The 19,452-nt window shown below is 38.1% G+C and overlaps 1 protein-coding gene across 9 annotated transcripts in view; it reads left to right on the forward strand.

Annotated features, from left to right (window-relative positions):
* The window catches only part of nav2a (neuron navigator 2a), a 207,900-nt gene that overhangs the window by 169,543 nt on the left and 18,905 nt on the right, over positions 1–19,452 (forward strand). For 8 of the 9 annotated variants that reach the window (XM_056259202.1, XM_056259203.1, XM_056259206.1 and 5 more), the window contains 5 exons: positions 2,838–2,960; positions 12,801–12,930; positions 14,013–14,313; positions 15,387–16,083; positions 17,690–18,106. In XM_056259202.1, the coding sequence (XP_056115177.1) occupies positions 2,838–2,960; positions 12,801–12,930; positions 14,013–14,313; positions 15,387–16,083; positions 17,690–18,106 (1,668 nt within the window). Of the gene's footprint in view, positions 1–935; positions 1,105–2,837; positions 2,961–12,800; positions 12,931–14,012; positions 14,314–15,386; positions 16,084–17,689; positions 18,107–19,452 lie in introns of those variants that run through there. The other variant, XM_056259209.1, reaches the window with a different exon arrangement.

Raw genomic sequence — 19,452 nt, forward strand, 5'->3', positions numbered from 1 at the left:
GATCTCCTTCCTCTATTCATGACAGCACTTTGATAATGGAGCGACAGGTTTGTCACATTACATCATGTGTATCGTGCTGAAATGAATATGTTCTTTACTTAAAAGAGGCTTTTATTACTGACATTGTGGTTACAGTGTCTCTGAGGCTACTGACATTTCCACAAAAAAAGAATCATGTGGAATGAGATGGAAATGCTGGGAATTGTGTCATCTGTGGAGGTGAACACTGGTTAAAGTTTGACCATATAGGACAGTCTTGCACGGGGATTTAGAGCTTTAGTTTGTTTAGGCTGTGCGTTTGTGTTGTTTCACACATAAATTGGTTTTTATTCGTGACCTCAAATTACATGGAAACCATTTTGAAGATTGTCACGAGATTGATTGTCTTATGTAATGGGTTTTTGTTATTGTTTTTTGGGGGGGAAAGTACATTATTGTAGGATATTTAATGTTTGCTGGTGTTTTTGCATTTGTATTTTCTGAATACATCTCTTTTTTTAATATATGAGCAATATGCTTAATTTTCTCAATTATCTCAATGTTCCAGGATTGGTGTGTGTGTGTGTGTGTCTTTACTTTTCATTTATCTCCTCATAAATAAATAGAAATAGAAATAAGTGTATATTGTATATAGCCATTCCTCCTTGAAATATCCATTTTGCTCTTCAAATGTCAGACTCAAACATTAATCTATGGCACCAATTTAGTCTTACTTTTCCTCTCTGAACTCTCTTTCCTGTTCACTCTCCCTCTCTTTCTCCTCATGTGTTGCCCCTCTCCCAAAACCCCTTCAGGCTGTCTTGGCCCGGTCTGCTCATGGGGTGGGGGTTGTGTTTATGTGAGGGCGTGTGTGTGTTTTGGGGAAGGGGGTGGTTGATTTAGCCTCCTCCCTCTTCACCAAACAGTCCAGCACACCGGCACAAATTTCAGCCATTCACACACACACAAGAGTAGAGACATAGAATATAGTCCAGCACTAGAGAATACACATGCAAAACCTATTCATAACCTCACACACTATTGCAAACAAACGCATCAGAGAGTCCAGAAAGCGTGGATTGAGAGGAGATCTCATCTCATCTGATGGATGTTTAAGACTGAAAGGTATGTCAGTCATTGTTGTCAGTCTGTATGCGTAATGTAACCGTTAATGCCTTTAGAGACTGTCAAAATTAAAGACATTTTATTAACATTTATTGATAGTTTTTAGACTGTTTCTGTTTAGTGTAATCTAGATTTTACTTGTAGCATCAAAATGGATTTTTTCTTACAAATAAGTACAGAAAAGTATGATGCTGTTCTCTATTGATGCTTGAAGTTGGATTGTAAATATGATAGCAAGTGTTATGAAAACTGTCTGAAAAAAGGTCACGTTATAAAAAGTAAGGGAAATATATATATATATTAAGCATTGTTTTCATGAGAATTAAGATTTTATGGTGAAATATAACCTATAGTTCACCCATGCGCTCAGAAATGTAGAGGGAAATTGAGAATCGGAAATATGAGGAGGTGATTTGATTCGAGATGTTGATGAACTGTTGGCCGTATAAACCCACCAGCTCCATCTATTTCAGCAGCATATTCTCAATATGATGTGACAGTATTTTACACAAAGAGCCACTGTACCGAACACAACCACACACTAACAGACGCACAACTGTCTTACCTTGAGTGAGTCTGCTTGAGCATGAAGAAGGTGTTTTATTCCAGTGACCAGTGGGAACCATAGGAGAGTTAGTGACGGCGAGCAGCCAGGAATCTGTTGACAGGGCAAATATTTGGAAGAGTATCCGATTGTGTTTTAGTTATGTGAGGGTTTGTTTTTCACCAAGTGGTCCTTTCTCCCACCTAAACCTCATAGACGTATGTGAATGAATGGATAAAGAAATGAGTGATGTTGCTTAAGTGGAACTGTTGAGTTTTAAATGCACACATCTGGTATTATTAGATGGTAACAGTTAGTTCAAGGTTGATGAAGGTAGGATTTTTTTGCCTTTTTTCGGAGTGAGTGTGAATCATTGGACCTAATAACCTCATGTCTCTCTCTCTCTCTCTCTCTCTCTCTCTCTCTCTCTCTCTCTCTCTCTCTCTCTCTCTCTCTCTCTCTCTCTCTCTCTCTCTCTCTCTCTCTCTCTCTCTCTCTCTCTCTCTCTCTCTCTCTCTCTCTCTCTCACACACACACACACACACACACACACACACACACACACACACACTTCCTGTTGCCTGATTTAAACCAGTTGAGGGTTGTATGTCATGAGTCATTAGGGCTGTATTAGATGAAACACTGTTTAGTTTAGTTGATTAAGGTTCTAGTTCTAGTTCATTACTAGTTTAACTAGTCAAACATCCTATTTACCATAAAAAGCTAGACTGTCTGAAAACTAAGATATGTTTGACTTAGACTGATTACATAGAATATCATTCTCTGCATTGATATGTTTATTTATCTGTAAAGTCTGATGACCAGCATTATTAGCAAATATTTAGTGGCCCTAAATACTGCAGTGATTTTGTGTGGTCACCATTTGTATTTCAAATTGACTTCATTGCAGCCTACAGGAACTCTTTGTACTTTTACCCTCCACTCTATTATCTGGAACTAATAAAAAAAAAAAAAAAATTTAATATGTCAGAGTGGAACTCTGCATTATCTAAATCATCATTATCGATTGTTATATTATATTATGTATTGAGTGGTTAATTTATTTCAAGGTGTGTGACCTCCAAACCTGTGACGCGTGTCAGTGAGCAGTTTTATTGCTTTTGAATGTTCTTTATTTCCTAATCTTTTAAATACTTCATGTAATATCTGTCTCTGTGTGTTTTCTCAGGTACATGACGGATGGGGGATTGAGTCTGTATACGCGGCGATTGAACCGGATGCCGGATGGAATGGCAATGGTACGGGAAAGTCTGCAGCGTAATGCCTCCACCGGCCAGGGAGACGCCGACAGGTACCTCATTCTTCTTTCTCTTGTATTCTTTACATACACAAAATGTGGATTCACTTCTACATTTAAATGCCCTTGTCTTTCCCTGAAGGTACACTATGTAACTTTGTCAATACATCATCAATCCTTCTTCCAATTCCTTTTGTCTTACACTGATTGATTCACTATGATAAGCCTAGTGTTATATTTTAAGTATATTTTAGATCTAGCGGGATGGTTTCCACAAGAAATTGTGTACATACGTCACTCGCCTTTGCGTGTCTGGTGTAGGAGTGGCAGAGGTTAGTTGTCACAACGAGCGAGAAAGTTTGAAATGGAGCTGCTAAATCTCCAACCTCCGGGAATCACGCGTTTAAAAAAACATGCAGATCAGAGGAGAGTCTCCTGGCAAAAAGAGCAAGACAGGGTTTGTAATAAAACAAGAATCAACATTAGCCTGGCTTTTCGGAGATGCAAAGAAACTGAGGGACTTGTAATATTTCTGAAAATGGAGGTTTTTATTACTCAGCAGGTAAGGTAAAATACCAAAATATTGAACTGATAAATGTCCATATGTTGCTCTCTAACATAGTTCATTGTAAAGCATTGTCTATTGTGAAGGGCCATTTTGGTTGTAGCGCTGTGCTGGAATTGATTTTCAAGGAAGTACCGTGTCTATTAATGGGTAAAGCTAGTCAGTTTGAGGTCCTTTCCATCTAAACTGGTTATATCTCTTAAGCCTAGTAGTGAATGTTTTATGAGCAGTGGATAAACATATTAATCCACATAGTCACACTTTTTTTTTTACCGCCAGAGGGCCAAAAGTTGCATAGAGTACCTTTAAAGTCTGCATGAAATGGAAGTTCAGAGTCTTTTCTCTCCTGTTGTGACATATATCTGAGTGAAACGGCTTCTCGAATAAGAGAGACTGTAAGGCGGGTCTTGATTTTGTCTATGGGGAATTGATTGGATGGTTGTGGTTTGCTATTGCTGTGTTGTCATGAGGAACAGGTCGTCCTGCCCTCGCACTAGTAAACATCATCAGAGTAGAGTATTTAAAAAATGCATAATCATAATATCAGCTTCTGTAGCAAATCATGTTTAACTGCTTTGTCTGAATGCAGTCCTATCACAGCTGCATTGGTTTTATTGGCTGCTCGAGGTCTATATTAAGTTCACTGGGGTAAATCCTGTACTGGAGGTGGCTCTGGTTGTTGACGGCTGATGGCACGCTCCATTACAGAAAAGAAAAGAAAATAGGTCTTCTATTGAGTTGAGCTTGCACACACCACTAGCTTTCAAAAGAAAGATAACAACTGAAATGATGGCTTGTCACCACAACCCTCTCTGCTGCCGATCTATGTTGTAGTCTGTGGGTGTAACCCTGCAGAGTGGGTACAACTGCCCCCTTTTAAACTACGATATTTAATTAGCATGTGTATTTATATATGTATTTGAGTCATTAGCTGGCTGAAAGACAGATGAGTGCGTGAACCAGATGAGATGCCATTCATTCTGGTATTACGTCACCACATTTAGTTCTTCAGCTAGATGGGAAAGTAAGTTTTAGATTGTTGAAAATATTGGAAGATTGTGCTTTTTTATTGCTCCCCCTTTTAAAATCATATCATGTGCACTTCCTAGAAATGGAGGTCTAATGCTTTCTGTGTGTGTTTTGTTGGATAAGTCTTTTCTTTCTACTATTATTGCACATCCAGAGGCAATTCAGTTTGTGGTCACCAGCATTTAGCTGCTGCCCAAATGACATGCTCATTTAGATGCAGCTGTTATGGCATGTACAGAGTTTTGTTGAACGCACATTAGCAAATTAAAATGATTACTGCAATGAGTAAATGAAAATTATTATTGTTCAAGTTGAGTTTTTCAAAATACCTTAACTACATACCCTGGCAACCACACATAACATATCAAGCCTTTTTATGTCTGAAAATTAATGAAAATTAATAAAAAATAACAAAAAATAGATCCTATTAAAATAATGCTCCTATACTATTAATATATATATATATATATATATTTTTTTTTTTACTTTTCTGGCAGGGTTTTTTCTATAGTTTTTTTCTGATGTTCTTTGTTGTTTGCAATACATTTTTGTAGTACTTGTTTTAATATATATACAGTATACATCATGGCATAATTTAGTAATCCTTATTTGCATGTATGACGTCTTGTCTCAGTTTTATTGATGAAACACAAATGTGAACTGATTGGAATTCCCTTCTCCGCACAATGATAAATACATGATAAATACTCATGCTGCTTTTGAATACGATCATCACTGTTCAGAGACATCAACCTATTGTGTTACATATAATTGCATTTGACCATTTCACACTAAATTATTGTGTTTATTATTCAATATTTGGGAGGATACTGGGCAGCGTTTTCCTTTAGGGTTACCCCATATACAAATATATGCACCCTTCACCCAGACTACAGTGTGTCTTGTTAGGACTTGACCACAGGACGAGCACATGGGGGAATTCCTCACTATCTTTCCCGTCTCTTTATAGTCCCGGCCCCTCATTTTCTCTCCGTCCCCCTCAGACCCCACACATAAGAGGAAATGTACAGCACGATGATGAAATGAAATGATATAATATGGGTGTTTCTTGCACCATAAATAGCCTCCCTCTATTTTGGACGCTTCCCCTCCCTCTTTTCTGAGAACAAGTCCCCTCCACTGCGCTGAGGATGTTGTGGTTAACCTCCAGGCTCTAAACATCTACCACTGTCTCTGCTGCCCTGAAACTCATCCATCTCTCCCTCTCTCTCTTTGTTTCTCTCTTCCAGCCAGATCTATTTGTTATCTTCTCCTTTTTGTTCTGCGACCCAATCATCCTTCCTTATTTCCACCACCCTTTTACCACACACCACATTAGTCCGTTTAGTCTCTTCCCTCAGTGCAGATTAGGTCTTGGGAGCTTCTCTATGAATGCAATATCAGAAGGTCTTTGTTTTATGATATAGGGAAGTAGTATTCAGAGTATTTAAATCAGACATGTATTACACTTTTGCAGCATTTTATTGTTTGTTTTTTTGTCACTTGATCAAGAGATCGTAATTTAGTTTTTTCTTTCTACACCAAATCTACACATGTGAAAATATCAAAAGCTAATTTGAAGAATTAATATATGCTTTTAGCCTGGGAAAACCCAGACAACTTCCGGCAAATTTAGATTTGCTCTGAAAGTTAGTCTGGCAAAGAGCTCATTCAAGCCCATTTCCAATCCGTCGAAATCGAGGCACCAATCAGAAACGTTGGGGCGGGCTTTACACGATGACGACAGCGCTGGGATTTTGAAGCAGATTTTGTAGCCTACATTACAAAAATGGATGCCGCCGTCGAACATCACTCGTTCGAATCAGCTATCGCGTCTGTTTTAAGCGATTTGAACGTTTCCTTTTTGTTAAAAACCGAGCAAAGAACAACACTCGGAGATGTTTCTCCGCCGCTCGGCATACGTCATCTCCTTCATCGCTGTGATTGGTTTAGGTCTATCCGCGACATCCGTTGGTGACGCCCCTCTGGAAATGATTTGTCTATGACTTTTTGCCAGACCATAACTTAGAATGGTCTGCTTTTAACCAGGCTAAAATGCTTTAACCCTCTGGGGTTGTTCGGCCCAAATGGACCCGAAGCATTTAAATATTTTATTTTTTTTAAATCATAGCTTTATCGGAATGGTCCGAAATTTGGGGACTTTGTTGGTACTTGGTATATGAACACCCAAAAAAAAATTGGGGACAGGATTTGAATAGTCTAAGTGGTTGTAAAAAAAATAGTCACACTCAGGACCTTCGGGTCCAAATGGACCCGAATAGGAAATGGACGGGAAATTGGCAAAAATGTGAAAATACAGAGTTTTTTTGTGCGTACAATCTACAAATCAGCCACGATCCAGAAAAAAAGCACACAACAGTGAAGGGGTGAATCTATAAAACATCAAGAGTGCAAAACAGACACATCCACACACACACACACACACACAAACACACTTTTATACACATACACTAATAAATTCAGATTACATATGGGTTTTGAATTTTTAAAATGCTCAGTTTGTCCACCAGATGGCATCCATCTCATTTCAAAAATTGCTTTCATGAGGCCTAGGCTTGACTCTAAAATGAAATACAGCTTTAAAAAAAAAAAAAAAATCTATTATATTCAATGGGGAAAAATGGGTCATAATTATTGCATTAATATTAATTATAAATCATTTTTATTTTTGAAATTATCTCAAAACACCAAAAAAGAAAAGAAAAAATATTATAAAAAACAAGAAAACAAATTATGATTTAAAAAAAAAAAAAAATGAATCCTGCCCTTTGGGTCCATTTGGACCCGAACACCCCAAGTGTGACTGTTAAACGAACAACCCCAGAGGGTTAATAATATATAAAGAATACTAAATATCCCTGGTATCCCTGGTGTGAGTAAAAATCCCCTTTTCCAATATATGGCCCTATATGGAAATAATAAATATTGCTATTAGTCAATCAAACAAGTCATTTCTTGCTTGTTTGTTGTATTCTTGGAGGAGACACTCACACCACATGATTCTCCTCACAATGAGATTATATTATTTATTTTACAAATTATTTTGAGTGTTTTTAAGGTCAGAGCACTTCAGATGACCCCGTTCTGACCTCTGGACAGGCATTCAAACGACAGAGAGCAGCCGAACTGTACGCTTCTCAGACTGTGAGAAGATTGAAGTGTAGGAAAGAGAGAGACAGAGGTGGCTTACATTTTCCTGGGCAGGTGCAGTGGATCTCTGAATGTGATCGTCTTGTGTGATGTTGTACGATCCTTCTTCCCTTTGTTTCTTCCCTCCAACCATCAGTCTGATCTGTCCACAGCACACCTGTGCAGCCGGAAGACACCTAGGTATTTAGGGCCTCCAATCTCTCTCATCTGTGTGTGTGTGTTGATGTGGGTGTCGTGACTGGGGCCTCTGATATACACATGGTGATGAGTTTTTTTTTTCTTCTCAGATGCCAATAGTTGAAAAATGTTCAACTTTGTGTAAATTACAGCGCTCATCACTGTCACTTTTTACCCTGCCGTCCAATCACAGTGGCTAAAAACGCTTTAGTGGACACAAGGCCTTAGAGACTTCTTTTAAAAATCCTACTGACTCCATACTTTTGAACGGTAGAGTATTTATTAAAAGACATTCTAATAATGATAAGCTTCTACTTGCAAGAAACATTTTCTGATCTGGCCCTGAAAAAGAGACATTCTTCCTTACCCAAATTTCCTCCTTGCCCGCATCTGTCAAGATTTCTAGTGCCTGAGAAAAAACGTTGGTGTTCAGAATGGACACATGCCCTGGGAAACAAGGAATCTGGAAATTTAAGTTTAGGTTTTGCTGCGTTTAGAAAGCAGAGTAGCGAAGTGAAAGTGATGAGTGACTTTTATGTAATACTCAAACTGGTTTATTTGCATGTAATCCGTTATTTTTAGAAATAGTAAAAAGAAATAGAGCTGGTAGTAATATACAGAGAACACGTCATCATTCCTTCTACTTATATGCTGATAGAGAGATTGTATGAGATACATGTAACAGATGTATCTGTTCTTCTCAGTGTTAACTGATATGGTGTAACATAAACTCCACTTATGGGGATCTTCATCGCAGTAGTATTTCATGTGTGTGTGTCGCTGTTTATATGCATTAGTCTGCCCTTTTTAAGTGTGATTACACACACACACCACAGGTAACTGGATCAACATGATGATCATGCTTAAGCATTCAAAGCAGGCAGACCTCATGACCAGATACAGAGAAACACTAGCATCTCACATACAGAAATACACACGATTCCTTCAGGCCATGAGGGAAGCTCTGTTGCTAAGGAGAGTCGGGCAGATGAGAGTGTGTGTGTGTGTGTGTGAGAGAGAAAGAGAGATGGGGGGATGTGAGTGCTAAATTCAATACATATGTGTTTGTGTAGGTGCTGGACTTGAAGTGTTTTTTTTGCTAGAGAAAGAGAATCATCGAATCATTCAAAACTGTGAATCATTTCTTGATCAAAATTGACTCCCTTAACTGTAACTTTTTTGGGAGTTTATATATCTATGTGTAAGTAATAGTTATGTCAGTACATTTAAATATTTTACATTCATGTACATTACTTGTATGGACTCACACTCATCTTGTAATTTCTAACTTTTTTCTTCTGTGGTCTGTGTCCTTGTTGCTCTTTTCCATGCAGTGCAATTCAATGGAAAAGCACCAAAAACAAATTCCACAGGCTATATTTCAAGTTTTCTATAGCTTTGACATGTCATGCCATATGTAATGTGAACGATGAGACATGAAAACCAATTATGGTCAATGCCATTCAGTGTCAAAAATGTATTTTTAAAAGCCAAGTTACAATATTGTGCTACTCCCTAAAAAAGTAACTAATTGCGTTACTTTTTGTGGAAAGTAATTTTACATTACCTTTGCGTTACTTTTTCTCACCTGGGCTGAGCTTGCTTGTTTGTTTTTCACCAAAAGAGAAATGAATAAGCCTCGAGTGAAGGAAATGTGAATCCTCACCTTCTCACCTGAAACACATCAGCTGTGCTGCCATTCTGGATTGCAGAAGAATTCCTACTCTTCAGCAGGAGAAGATAGTTCAACAATAAAAACAAAACAAAAATTAAACAAATGAGATGTTTATTTAAAGTAATTTCTGCTTATATGTTTGAATTAGATCATCGAAAGTCAGCAGCAAATACATCGGTTAATAAATTGAGATTAAGTACATAAAGTATATTAGTGTTATTTAACATTCAAATACTGCAGGTTTGCGTTTGCGTAATATTCTGAGTTTTCATATTCACTGTTTTTATTCATTTTGAGGAATACTAATTCTGTTTTTGTGCAAATGAGATGGGTAAATGCCTGCTCACATTTAGTCTACAACTACAATAACAATGTTAACACAGCGAACACAACGCCTCTGCACTTTCTTCAACATGGGGATAGGAGAGGTGTCAGTCAATAAATGAGAAAACAAAGTAAATTGCGTTACTTATTTGAAAAAGTAAAGCAGATATTTTGTGGTAATTTTAAAAGTGATGTGTTACTTTACTAGTTACTTGAAAAAGTAATCTGATTACAAACATGAACAAACCTGCCTTTTTTCATGTAGGAGAACATGAATGACATTTGAGAGGGAAGATTTTCAGCAAATAAGGACTTCAATTCCAGTCTGTTCCTCACATGGCTCTCTCATATGGATTGCTAATGCACAAGTCATGTGGAACGCCTCAAACCATAGCAAATATTTGTTGAACTTCAACAAAGCAGGCATTACATTTCTGGAAACATTTTCAAGTGAATATTTAAACGAATCAGCGAATCAGTTCAAATGAACCTTTTAATTAAAACGGATTTGCTCAAATGAATCAAAATCTAAGAAAATCAAAGTCTGATGGTAAAAGAGACCTTTATTTATGAAACAAATTGGTGAAATAGTGCATGTAAAAAGGGGGAAAACCAATAACCACAGACGAAAGAATAAAAAGCCTGTTTGACCTCTCATCGTTTTGTGGTCAGAGAGAGCTTTGTCATTCTCCTACCGCAGAGCTGAGCATGGAAAGGTCTGGAATGCCCCAAACTGTTTGGGACATAACGGTCTTCTTAAAAGCCTGCCAGTTAACCTACTCCACCCCACACACACACACACACACTCTCGCCTGGTTTAACCCCGACTCCCTCCTTCCCTGCACTAAGGTTTATTGCATTGATACCAGATTGTGTGAGGGGGGTTTTGAGAAGTGGTTAAAAGCCGCATAATCAGTATCTGAATGTATATTTTAGTAGAGACTTTGCTCCATAAGCACAGAATATATATATATATATATATATATATATCCTATCAGTCTGTAACATTTTTGAAAACCCTTGTTCTAAAAACTGCAAAGGGCATTTTGGGTAACTTGACTAGACCCAGACAGAACATGCAGAATTTGTATTTTCTATATTTATTTATTTTTCCCATATGAAAATCTGTAGATTTCAGTAGAATTCATTTAAATATGGTAAAAATATGGCTACCAACTTATTGGTAGCTGAAAGCATAATAACACAATTATTTAGCAAAAAACGTGCAATGCGTGGTGGATACCGTGTGTGAATGACGGCTGTTGTGATTCTCAGTTAAACAGTTTCTTTGATAACCATCAAGATTTGTGTGTGTGTGTGTGTGCGTGCTGAAGTAAGTGACGTCACCCTGCAGGTTTTAGTGGAGGTGCTGTTTAACGCAGGTCTGCTGGTTAGCCTGTGTGCTGCTGGACACAGTAATGGCAGGGTAGTGAGCCAGAGAGAAGCCCTCATTCAAGCTCACTCAAAACGCTGATCTCTAATTAGCATCCTAGACCCAGTAGGGTGGTTCCTGCATGTGCATGTGTGTGTGAAAGCGAGAAAGAGTGTGTGTTTGTGTAAATGTGTGCGTTTTTTTTTGTCTTTTTGGCCATTATCACTGTCTCTTTGTCCTTCTCACGCTCTGTTTGTCTGTGTGTCGATGTGTGTGAATGTGACTGAGCGCTTCTCTGGGTTCCCGTTCCATTGCGAATCCAGCGATCTGCAGGGTTAAAACGTCCCTCTCAAGGATCAGATTACCGGAGAGAAACAGACCGAGAGAGAGAGTGACAGGAGGCAGAGGTTTCAGGGAATACATGGATTGTCGTGCAAGTTAAGAAAGGAGTCAGGAATAAATACAGCAAGAAGGAACTTTTTTATTAGTTTGCTTTTTGAACATTTAAGATCATGAGGCATCTTTTCCCTGAAATCAATCTCCTTATTCCCTCCCCGGCTACCGGCAGTCACGGACATCGAGTCAGGTAGAGTGTGTTATGTGTGTGTTATGTGTGAGATTTCAGGAAAAACAGTGTGTGTTCTTTAACACCTTATTTACAAAACCTTTTTGAAGAGCAAAATGAGTTCTAGATTTGTAGTTTGATCTTCCGAAACAAGCTCTTTAGGGTTTATAGGTGGCTGTGCGGGCATCTGTTAAGACTTACTCAAGGCAGGTTTTGGTTTAAGGGATTTCTTTCAATCAAAGCCAGTCTATATGGGATCTCTGGAGACATCAGCGCTGCTTTTTGAGACTTAAGATTTCTGTCTCCTACTCTTTATGTGTGTCTGCTGTCATGTCAAAGAGAACTCTTACATGATAAAAGCATTTATACCAAACTTTGATGCTGAGGTGTCAACATGCGTCTATGCAGCAAAAAACGAGAAAAGGATAACAAAAGGAAGTATGTTGTTGCACTCTCATGATGGATAGATAGATAGATAGATAGATAGATAGATAGATAGATAGATAGATAGATAGATAGATAGATAGATAGATAGATAGATAGATAGATAGATAGATAGATAGATAGATAGATAGATAGATAGATAGATAGATAGATAGATAGATAGATAGATAGATCATTGGTCACTTGTACCCTTGTGTGGCCTGTGTGTTTGAGCTAGTGTGTGTTTGTTTGTGTTTTCTTTTGTTGTCATAGTACGGTCTGAATGATGGTGGCCACCCGAGAGCGAGGGATGCTGTTAAACACAGCGATCAGTTACTCTGGTTAGCCACTGTGACCCTCATCAGATCCAAAAATGTACAGTCATGTACAATATTAAAAGCCCATCATATAGTGTGGTCTTTATAGCTCTGATGTGGTTCAAAAATCACTACTAATGCTGTTTTTCCCAGTCCAAAGATGTGTTTCTATATATTGTTTCTGCTATGAACAGAACTTAACAAGTTCCATAACATTCATATCTTTGGAAACAAAGGCTCATATAATGTCTAAACCTTTTTTTATCGCTCTTTCAGTTGGGATGACAGCAGTTCAGTCAGCAGTGGGATCAGTGATGCTATTGATACTGATGACATCAACACCAGCTCCTCCATAAGCTCCTATGCCAACACCCCCGCCGCGTCCCGTAAGGCCCTGAATGGACAGGTATGACCCGCGCACATTTACACACACATACCATTACAGTATGCATTTATTTATGAATATTAACATTACATATCTGTGCATGCACCTTTGTGTAAAACCTGAAAGTTTTAGATCTTATAACAGTTAATTACTCAGCTCAACTCTATAGAAATCGTACAGAAAATGTAGTGTATAGAAAATGTTGCATCTGGCTTTGTTAGAGATGCAACTGTACATTGATGTTAAAAGCATAAACTCTCGGTCCCAGTTGAAACATCTAGAAACATCAAACATCAAGTTCATCAAGAAAAGAGTTATTTACAAAATTGCAGTAGTATTTCATAGTATTACTTTTTACTGTATTTTTTGACCAAATAAAGGCAGCCGTGATGAGCATAAGAGACTTCATGTTCAAAAACATTACAGTATCTTACTTTTGAACTGGAACTGGACTGCAAAAACTGAACTGAACTGCAAAAACTATTTTTTTTTAAATATTTTTTCAGCCATTTTTTGTTTCTTAATTCCCCCTCTATATAGCATTTATTTGATATCCAACTACATCTTAAACACAAAGAGGTTGTTCTCCTGTGCTCTTTCTGTCCACCCCCTTTCTTTCTTCTAGTAAAACCCCCTTCTTTTTCTGTTTACTTGAACCCAACTCTCACATTCCCCTGCTTAAGACCCTCATAAAGTGCTAAATAGGTGGAGTTGTGTCAATATTTAAGCCAAAGTAATTGACATGCCTCTTTGCAATAAAACAGTGGAACAAATAAGTGGTTAAGGGCAAATAAGTTTGACTTCAGGACTATAATTTCTCATTATATTGAAATGCAAAGTTTGGTAAGTGTGGGTGGAATGAAAACCTGCAAACTCTAAAGCCACCAAATGTACTGGAAGTTATGATCGTTTGTTGCTTTATTGACATTGTAATACATTTTGGCGTAGAATTATACAGGTAATTATAAGGAAATATATTGATAATAACTAATTACTCAATTCTGAAATTTGGAGTCTAATTACCATACAATATGTGAGTATTTTCTAATATTGATATATTCATAATGTTGATTTGAATTGGGTATTGTTTTCCATATCCTCAGACAGACACAGAGAAGCATTCAGCAGGCGAACGCAACACTGCTTGGTCCAGTGATGAGGTCAAGAAGTCGGATGGGGGTTTGGATTGTGGCATCAAAATGGATGGAGGTCTGAAGTGGCGGAGGAACCCTTCAGATGTGTCGGAGGAGTCAGATAAGAGCAGCTCTGGGCGAAAAACTGCACCCATCTCTCAGACCGGCTCATGGAGGAGGGGCATGAGTGCACAGGTGGGCGTGACCGTACCCCGGACCAAAAGTTCAACCGGAACCACTGGAACCGGCGCCATTAAGACACAAGGGACAGGTAGGTGTTCTCTTTCCTAGAGCGTTCTGAATATATTTCAGCTGTGACTGGTCAGTGGTGTTTTTTAAGCATGGAATTCAGAAAAGTTTAATTTGCGGCTTCACTATTTAATCAAATAAATATACGCACTGCTTGTTTCAGAGTGAATCGCGGGACCGTGTTTTTTTTTTTTTTTTTTTTTTTTTTTTTACATGATCCAGAGTTTTCAGTGTCTTTATTCACAATAAAATCTCCACTCGATGCCCATCCATTCATATGGCATTGAGTTTGAAATGCTTGTAACATACATTTGGGAATGCAGCATGCACCAAACTTGTAATGAGAAGCGCTTATAAACTGACTGTTGTCAACAAATGAGTAGCTTTAAGGCCTTTCCGCCAAAATAAAAGCATGAGAGTTTAACTTTTGAAAATGAAGAAAGTATTGCAATTATTATTATATTACAGTTGTACTGTAAAATATTTTTTCTTAAATACTGTTTCTTTTATTTGCAGTGAAATATTACAATACTAATATTTCATATTTGTTTTATATTTGTATTTAGTAATAATAAAAATCATAATAGAAAATAATAATAATTATTATTATTTAGTGTTATTTATATATAATAAAAAATAGCTAGATTTTGCAGCCCTAAATAAAAGCATTCTTTTTTCATCATTTTGTCAGCAATTTTTTTTAGTTTTTTTATTTGCACTTAAATATTACAATCGTAATAGGTCTTATTTTGTATAATATTTTTATTTAGTAATAATAATAATCATAATATAAAATAATAATAATAATAATTATTATTATTATTATACAGTCATATTGATATATAATTAAAAAAACATTTGCCAAAATTGTGCTGCCCTACAAACAAGCACAGCAAACCTAGATCTCTTTTTTTTGCACATTTTTTAATCGCAATTCGACCCCCCCCACCCCCCCCCCCCCCCCCCCCCCCACCCCAAATCATGCAGCCCTAGTTTAATTTAATACACAGTGAAATCCCACACACAGTGTTGACATTATCTGCAACTTTTGTGCATGATCAACTCTTCCAGCTGTAGCGTTCTTTTTTCCAATAGGTAAAACAGATGACGCTAAGGTCTCGGAAAAAGGCCGTATGTCTCCCTCTTCCAACATCGTCCAGCATTCTTCCTCAGACGCCGGTCGAAGCAGCGGAGACGAAGCCAAGAAAACCCCAGCAGGTCGAGTCCCCACAAGTACATTCGGTTTCAAGAAGCCCAACGGCGTCCACACTGTGGGAACCACCTCCAGCATCACACTGGTCACAGCGAGCGGTGCCACCATTACCAGCGGCTCCGCCACCCTGGGCAAGATTCCCAAATCATCCGCACTTCTGGTTGGTGGGAGAGGGTCTTTAAAAGGGGCTGTGGATGGTTTATTGCCCCCTCAGGAGGATGGCTACCTGTCCCCCAGTGCTCGTTCAACACTGCAGTACCGTAGTCTTCCTCGACCGTCCCGCTCCGGAGCCGCGGCCCGCAACGGGAACCGATCGTCCACAAGCAGCATCGAGTCGAGCCTGAGTGCCCGAACGCCCGTCCTTACTACCATCACAGCCAATAAGCCGAGAGATTCCGCCCCTAAAACCAACGGGCACGTAATCCAAGCCAATCAGACGGACAAAGAGAAGGGCGTGACTTCAGAGATGGACAACCTGAGATCCAGTCCGATAGTTTCGGGAGGAGGGGCTGCTACTATTCCTCAGACAGCGAGGCAGGGGAACAAGTACAGTGAGGTCTCGTCCCCTACACTGCGAAGGTACAAATAGGGAGGGTGGCCACGGTTCAACATACCACAGAATTTCACCCTTATAAATCTGAGTTTTCATTGACGCTTCCATAATTAATGGCTCTATTCATCTTCTCAGGCCCCACTTACAGTACATAGCCAAACATATGAAAGAAGGAATGAGTTAACCTCCTCCATTGCGTAGTTAGGGTCTTTCTGAAGCTGTTTACTTAACCTGCTTTATGACAGTCATAGATCACGACTGTTTGGGGTGGCTCACGTTTTTTGCTGCTCGTGTTATTGATTATTTGAATCTTTTCCCACAATTTTTAAGGATAGAAACATGCTTTTTTCTCTTCAGCTTCATGGGTTGAAAGGGACATAGTGAACATTAAAGGTTGGAAATAAAGAGAAGTATGGCTTTGCAAGTATCAGTCATATTTAGTAAACTTGCACATTACACATACTTCAGGGTGTTTAACTCCTGCATGTTTGTGTTATGGACTTGATCAGACTTATTTTTTATTTTTTTATGGATGATAAATAGAGGGGAAATTCCCATAGACTAACGTTGAAGGAAAGACCAAGCCATCTAGAGACCAGAAAATGATAGACTCCGATACACAACACCATTCATATTTTTTGTTTAAAAAAGTATTTTGTTAATATACAGTCAAACTAAAAATTATTCAGACATCAGATATAATATATTTTTTTTTTCATTAATAATATTTTTTTTACTAGTGGGTGCAGGACACTATAGTTAATTTATGTAAGTGAGGATAAAGTAAACTGTGTAAAGTAAACTTTACAAAATAAAGTAAACTGTGACATATTATACCCAAAAATTCTTCATACAGTGGACTACCAGTAAAATGTATTAAAAAAAATGGACCAAAATGTATTCAGACACTTTGACCTGACCATGTTTTCTTAAGTGTTTTTTCTTTAATTGCTAATGCGAACTTTTTACACCACAGACTGAACAAAATTAAGCATTACTTGGTAATTTATTGACCTAAATTGGTATTATCTAATTGTGTACTTAAATGTAACAGCTCACTGCTATTCAACCTAATTCATTTGTGACAGTCTAACAGAAGGATGGCCCAAACCAGTGAAATATCAACTGATTTGTGACCCTGGTTCACAAAACCAGTCAGAAGGGTCAATTTTCTGAATTGAGATTAATATAAATAAGCTTTCCATTGATTTATGGTTTGTTAGGATAGGACAATATTTGGCCGAGATACAACTATTTGAAAATCTGAGGGTGCAAAAAAAATGTAAACATTGAGAAAATGGCCTTTAAAGTTGTCCATTTCTGTTCGTGATTTTGCAGCATTCCCTCACAAAAATATATTTTTTATATATATTTACGGTAGGAAATTTACAACATATCTTCATGAAACTTGATCTTTACTTAATATTCGAATGATTTTTGGCATACGAGAAAAATTGAAAATGTTGACCCATACAAAGTATTTTTCGCTATTACCACCAATATTACCTGTGCGACATGTGACTGGTTTAAACTATAGCGAATAAACTGTGATAATGTGAGAAATGTTGAAGGTGTCTGAATAAATTTTGGCTTGACTGTAATTGGATTTAATCAATTCTCTGTTTCTCTCAGACTTTTTGGAGGTAAGGCTGCCAAGCAAGCCCCAGTCACCACTGCAGAGAGCATGAAAAACTCTGTGGTCATCTCCAACCCCCACGCTACCCTTGGGCACACCCAGTCCTCCGGCGGGCCCTTGGACTCCCCCTCCACAGTGCCAGGTAGTGGCAGCAGCAGTCCCCTGTACGGGGGTCGCGGCGCCAGCGTAGGGGGCAGCGAACAAGCTTCGAGCCCTGGTTCGGTGTACTCTACGGGCACAGGGACCTGGGGAACCACCATCAGCAGCTCTTCGGCTCTCGGGTACCCCTCTGTGAGCAGCATGCACACCAGCAGCGAGTCCATTGACATGTCTGTAGGCAGCGGGCATCACCGTGAGGATGTTCACCTGGCACTGATGAGAACGGGTAGCGCCAAGATGGGCATGTCAGAGAGGTGAGTCTGGAAGAGAGTAGGAAAAAACTTTTTTTTATCTCTAATACTGGTCTGGAATATTGAAATATTGTAATGTATAATTCAGAATTTATAGTTTGGTAACACTTTAGTTTAGGGTCTCGTTCTCACTATTAACTAGTTGCTTATTAGCATGCATATTACTAGGATATTGGCTGTTTATTAGTTCTTACAAAGCACATATTAATGCCTTATTCTGCATGACCATATTCTACATCCCTTATACAACCCAATACTTAAACTCAACAACTACCTTACTAACTATTAATAAGCAGTAATTAGGAGGTTACTGAGGCAAAATGCATAGTTAATAGGTAGTTAAAAATGAGAATTGAACCCTAAACTAAAATGTGACCTATAGTTCTAATCTGAATTATGTTTGATTTTGAATTAGAATCCGTTTTTTTTTTTTTATTCTAAAATGTCACATTTGCACTGCAAACGGGGGTAACCACAAATATATGTGGTTATGACTATGAATCTTCTAAATTATTATTATTATCCAGGAGTCACTCCTGAACTCACATTTTAATGGCAATAGAAGAAGAGACATGACAGCTGCAGTGTGTGTGTGGTCTTCGAGAATCAGAATTCTTAATCGGAATGCGAATCCAAATCGCATTCTGATTCGGAATTACTATTCAGTTCATATTTTCTATTCAGTTTGTTGAAACATCACACATATCGTGAATATCCACACACACACTACAAAGTTTTAGGAGTGACAACCACATTTAAATGCTGTGAATCCTCTAAATGTTCGGTATATGTAAATTTTAGGGATACAGGAGTCAGTCATGAAATTTGATATGATTGACATAGTGATAACTGTAGAAAAAGAGGTGTGACAAGTGTATTTAGCAGCAGTGTGTGCATAATCTACTGAATCCGAATCCAAATCAGAGTTCTGATTTCAGTTCAGATTCTGATTCAGTTCATACTAAGTTAGTGTTTGTTAAAAAACCCAGATGATGGATAAACTTTAGGATTTCAAGTGTAAATTAAACAAGCATTGTTCTATCACAGTGCTCAGAAAAACCTTAAAGGAAGAGTTGACTTAAAAAGGAAAATTCTGTCATCATTTACTCCCCCTCAAGTTGTTTCAAACCTGTATGAATGTATGAAAATATATTTTGAAGAATGTCGGTAACCAGACAGATGATGGACCCCATTGACTTCCACAGTAAGAAAAAAATTCTATGGAAGTCAATGGGGTAAATGATGACAGAATTGTCAAAAATGTGTGATACTGCAGTGTGGAAGCCTCTTTGGGTGTCTCTAATTCTGTATTCATCTCTTCTCCAATGATCTGTTTCTCTATCAACCCT

The sequence above is a fragment of the Rhinichthys klamathensis genome, unplaced genomic scaffold (genome assembly GCF_029890125.1).
Source record: "Rhinichthys klamathensis goyatoka isolate OS25496 unplaced genomic scaffold, OSU_Roscu_1.1 h1tg000165l_1, whole genome shotgun sequence".
Classification (NCBI taxonomy): Eukaryota; Metazoa; Chordata; class Actinopteri; order Cypriniformes; family Leuciscidae; genus Rhinichthys; species Rhinichthys klamathensis.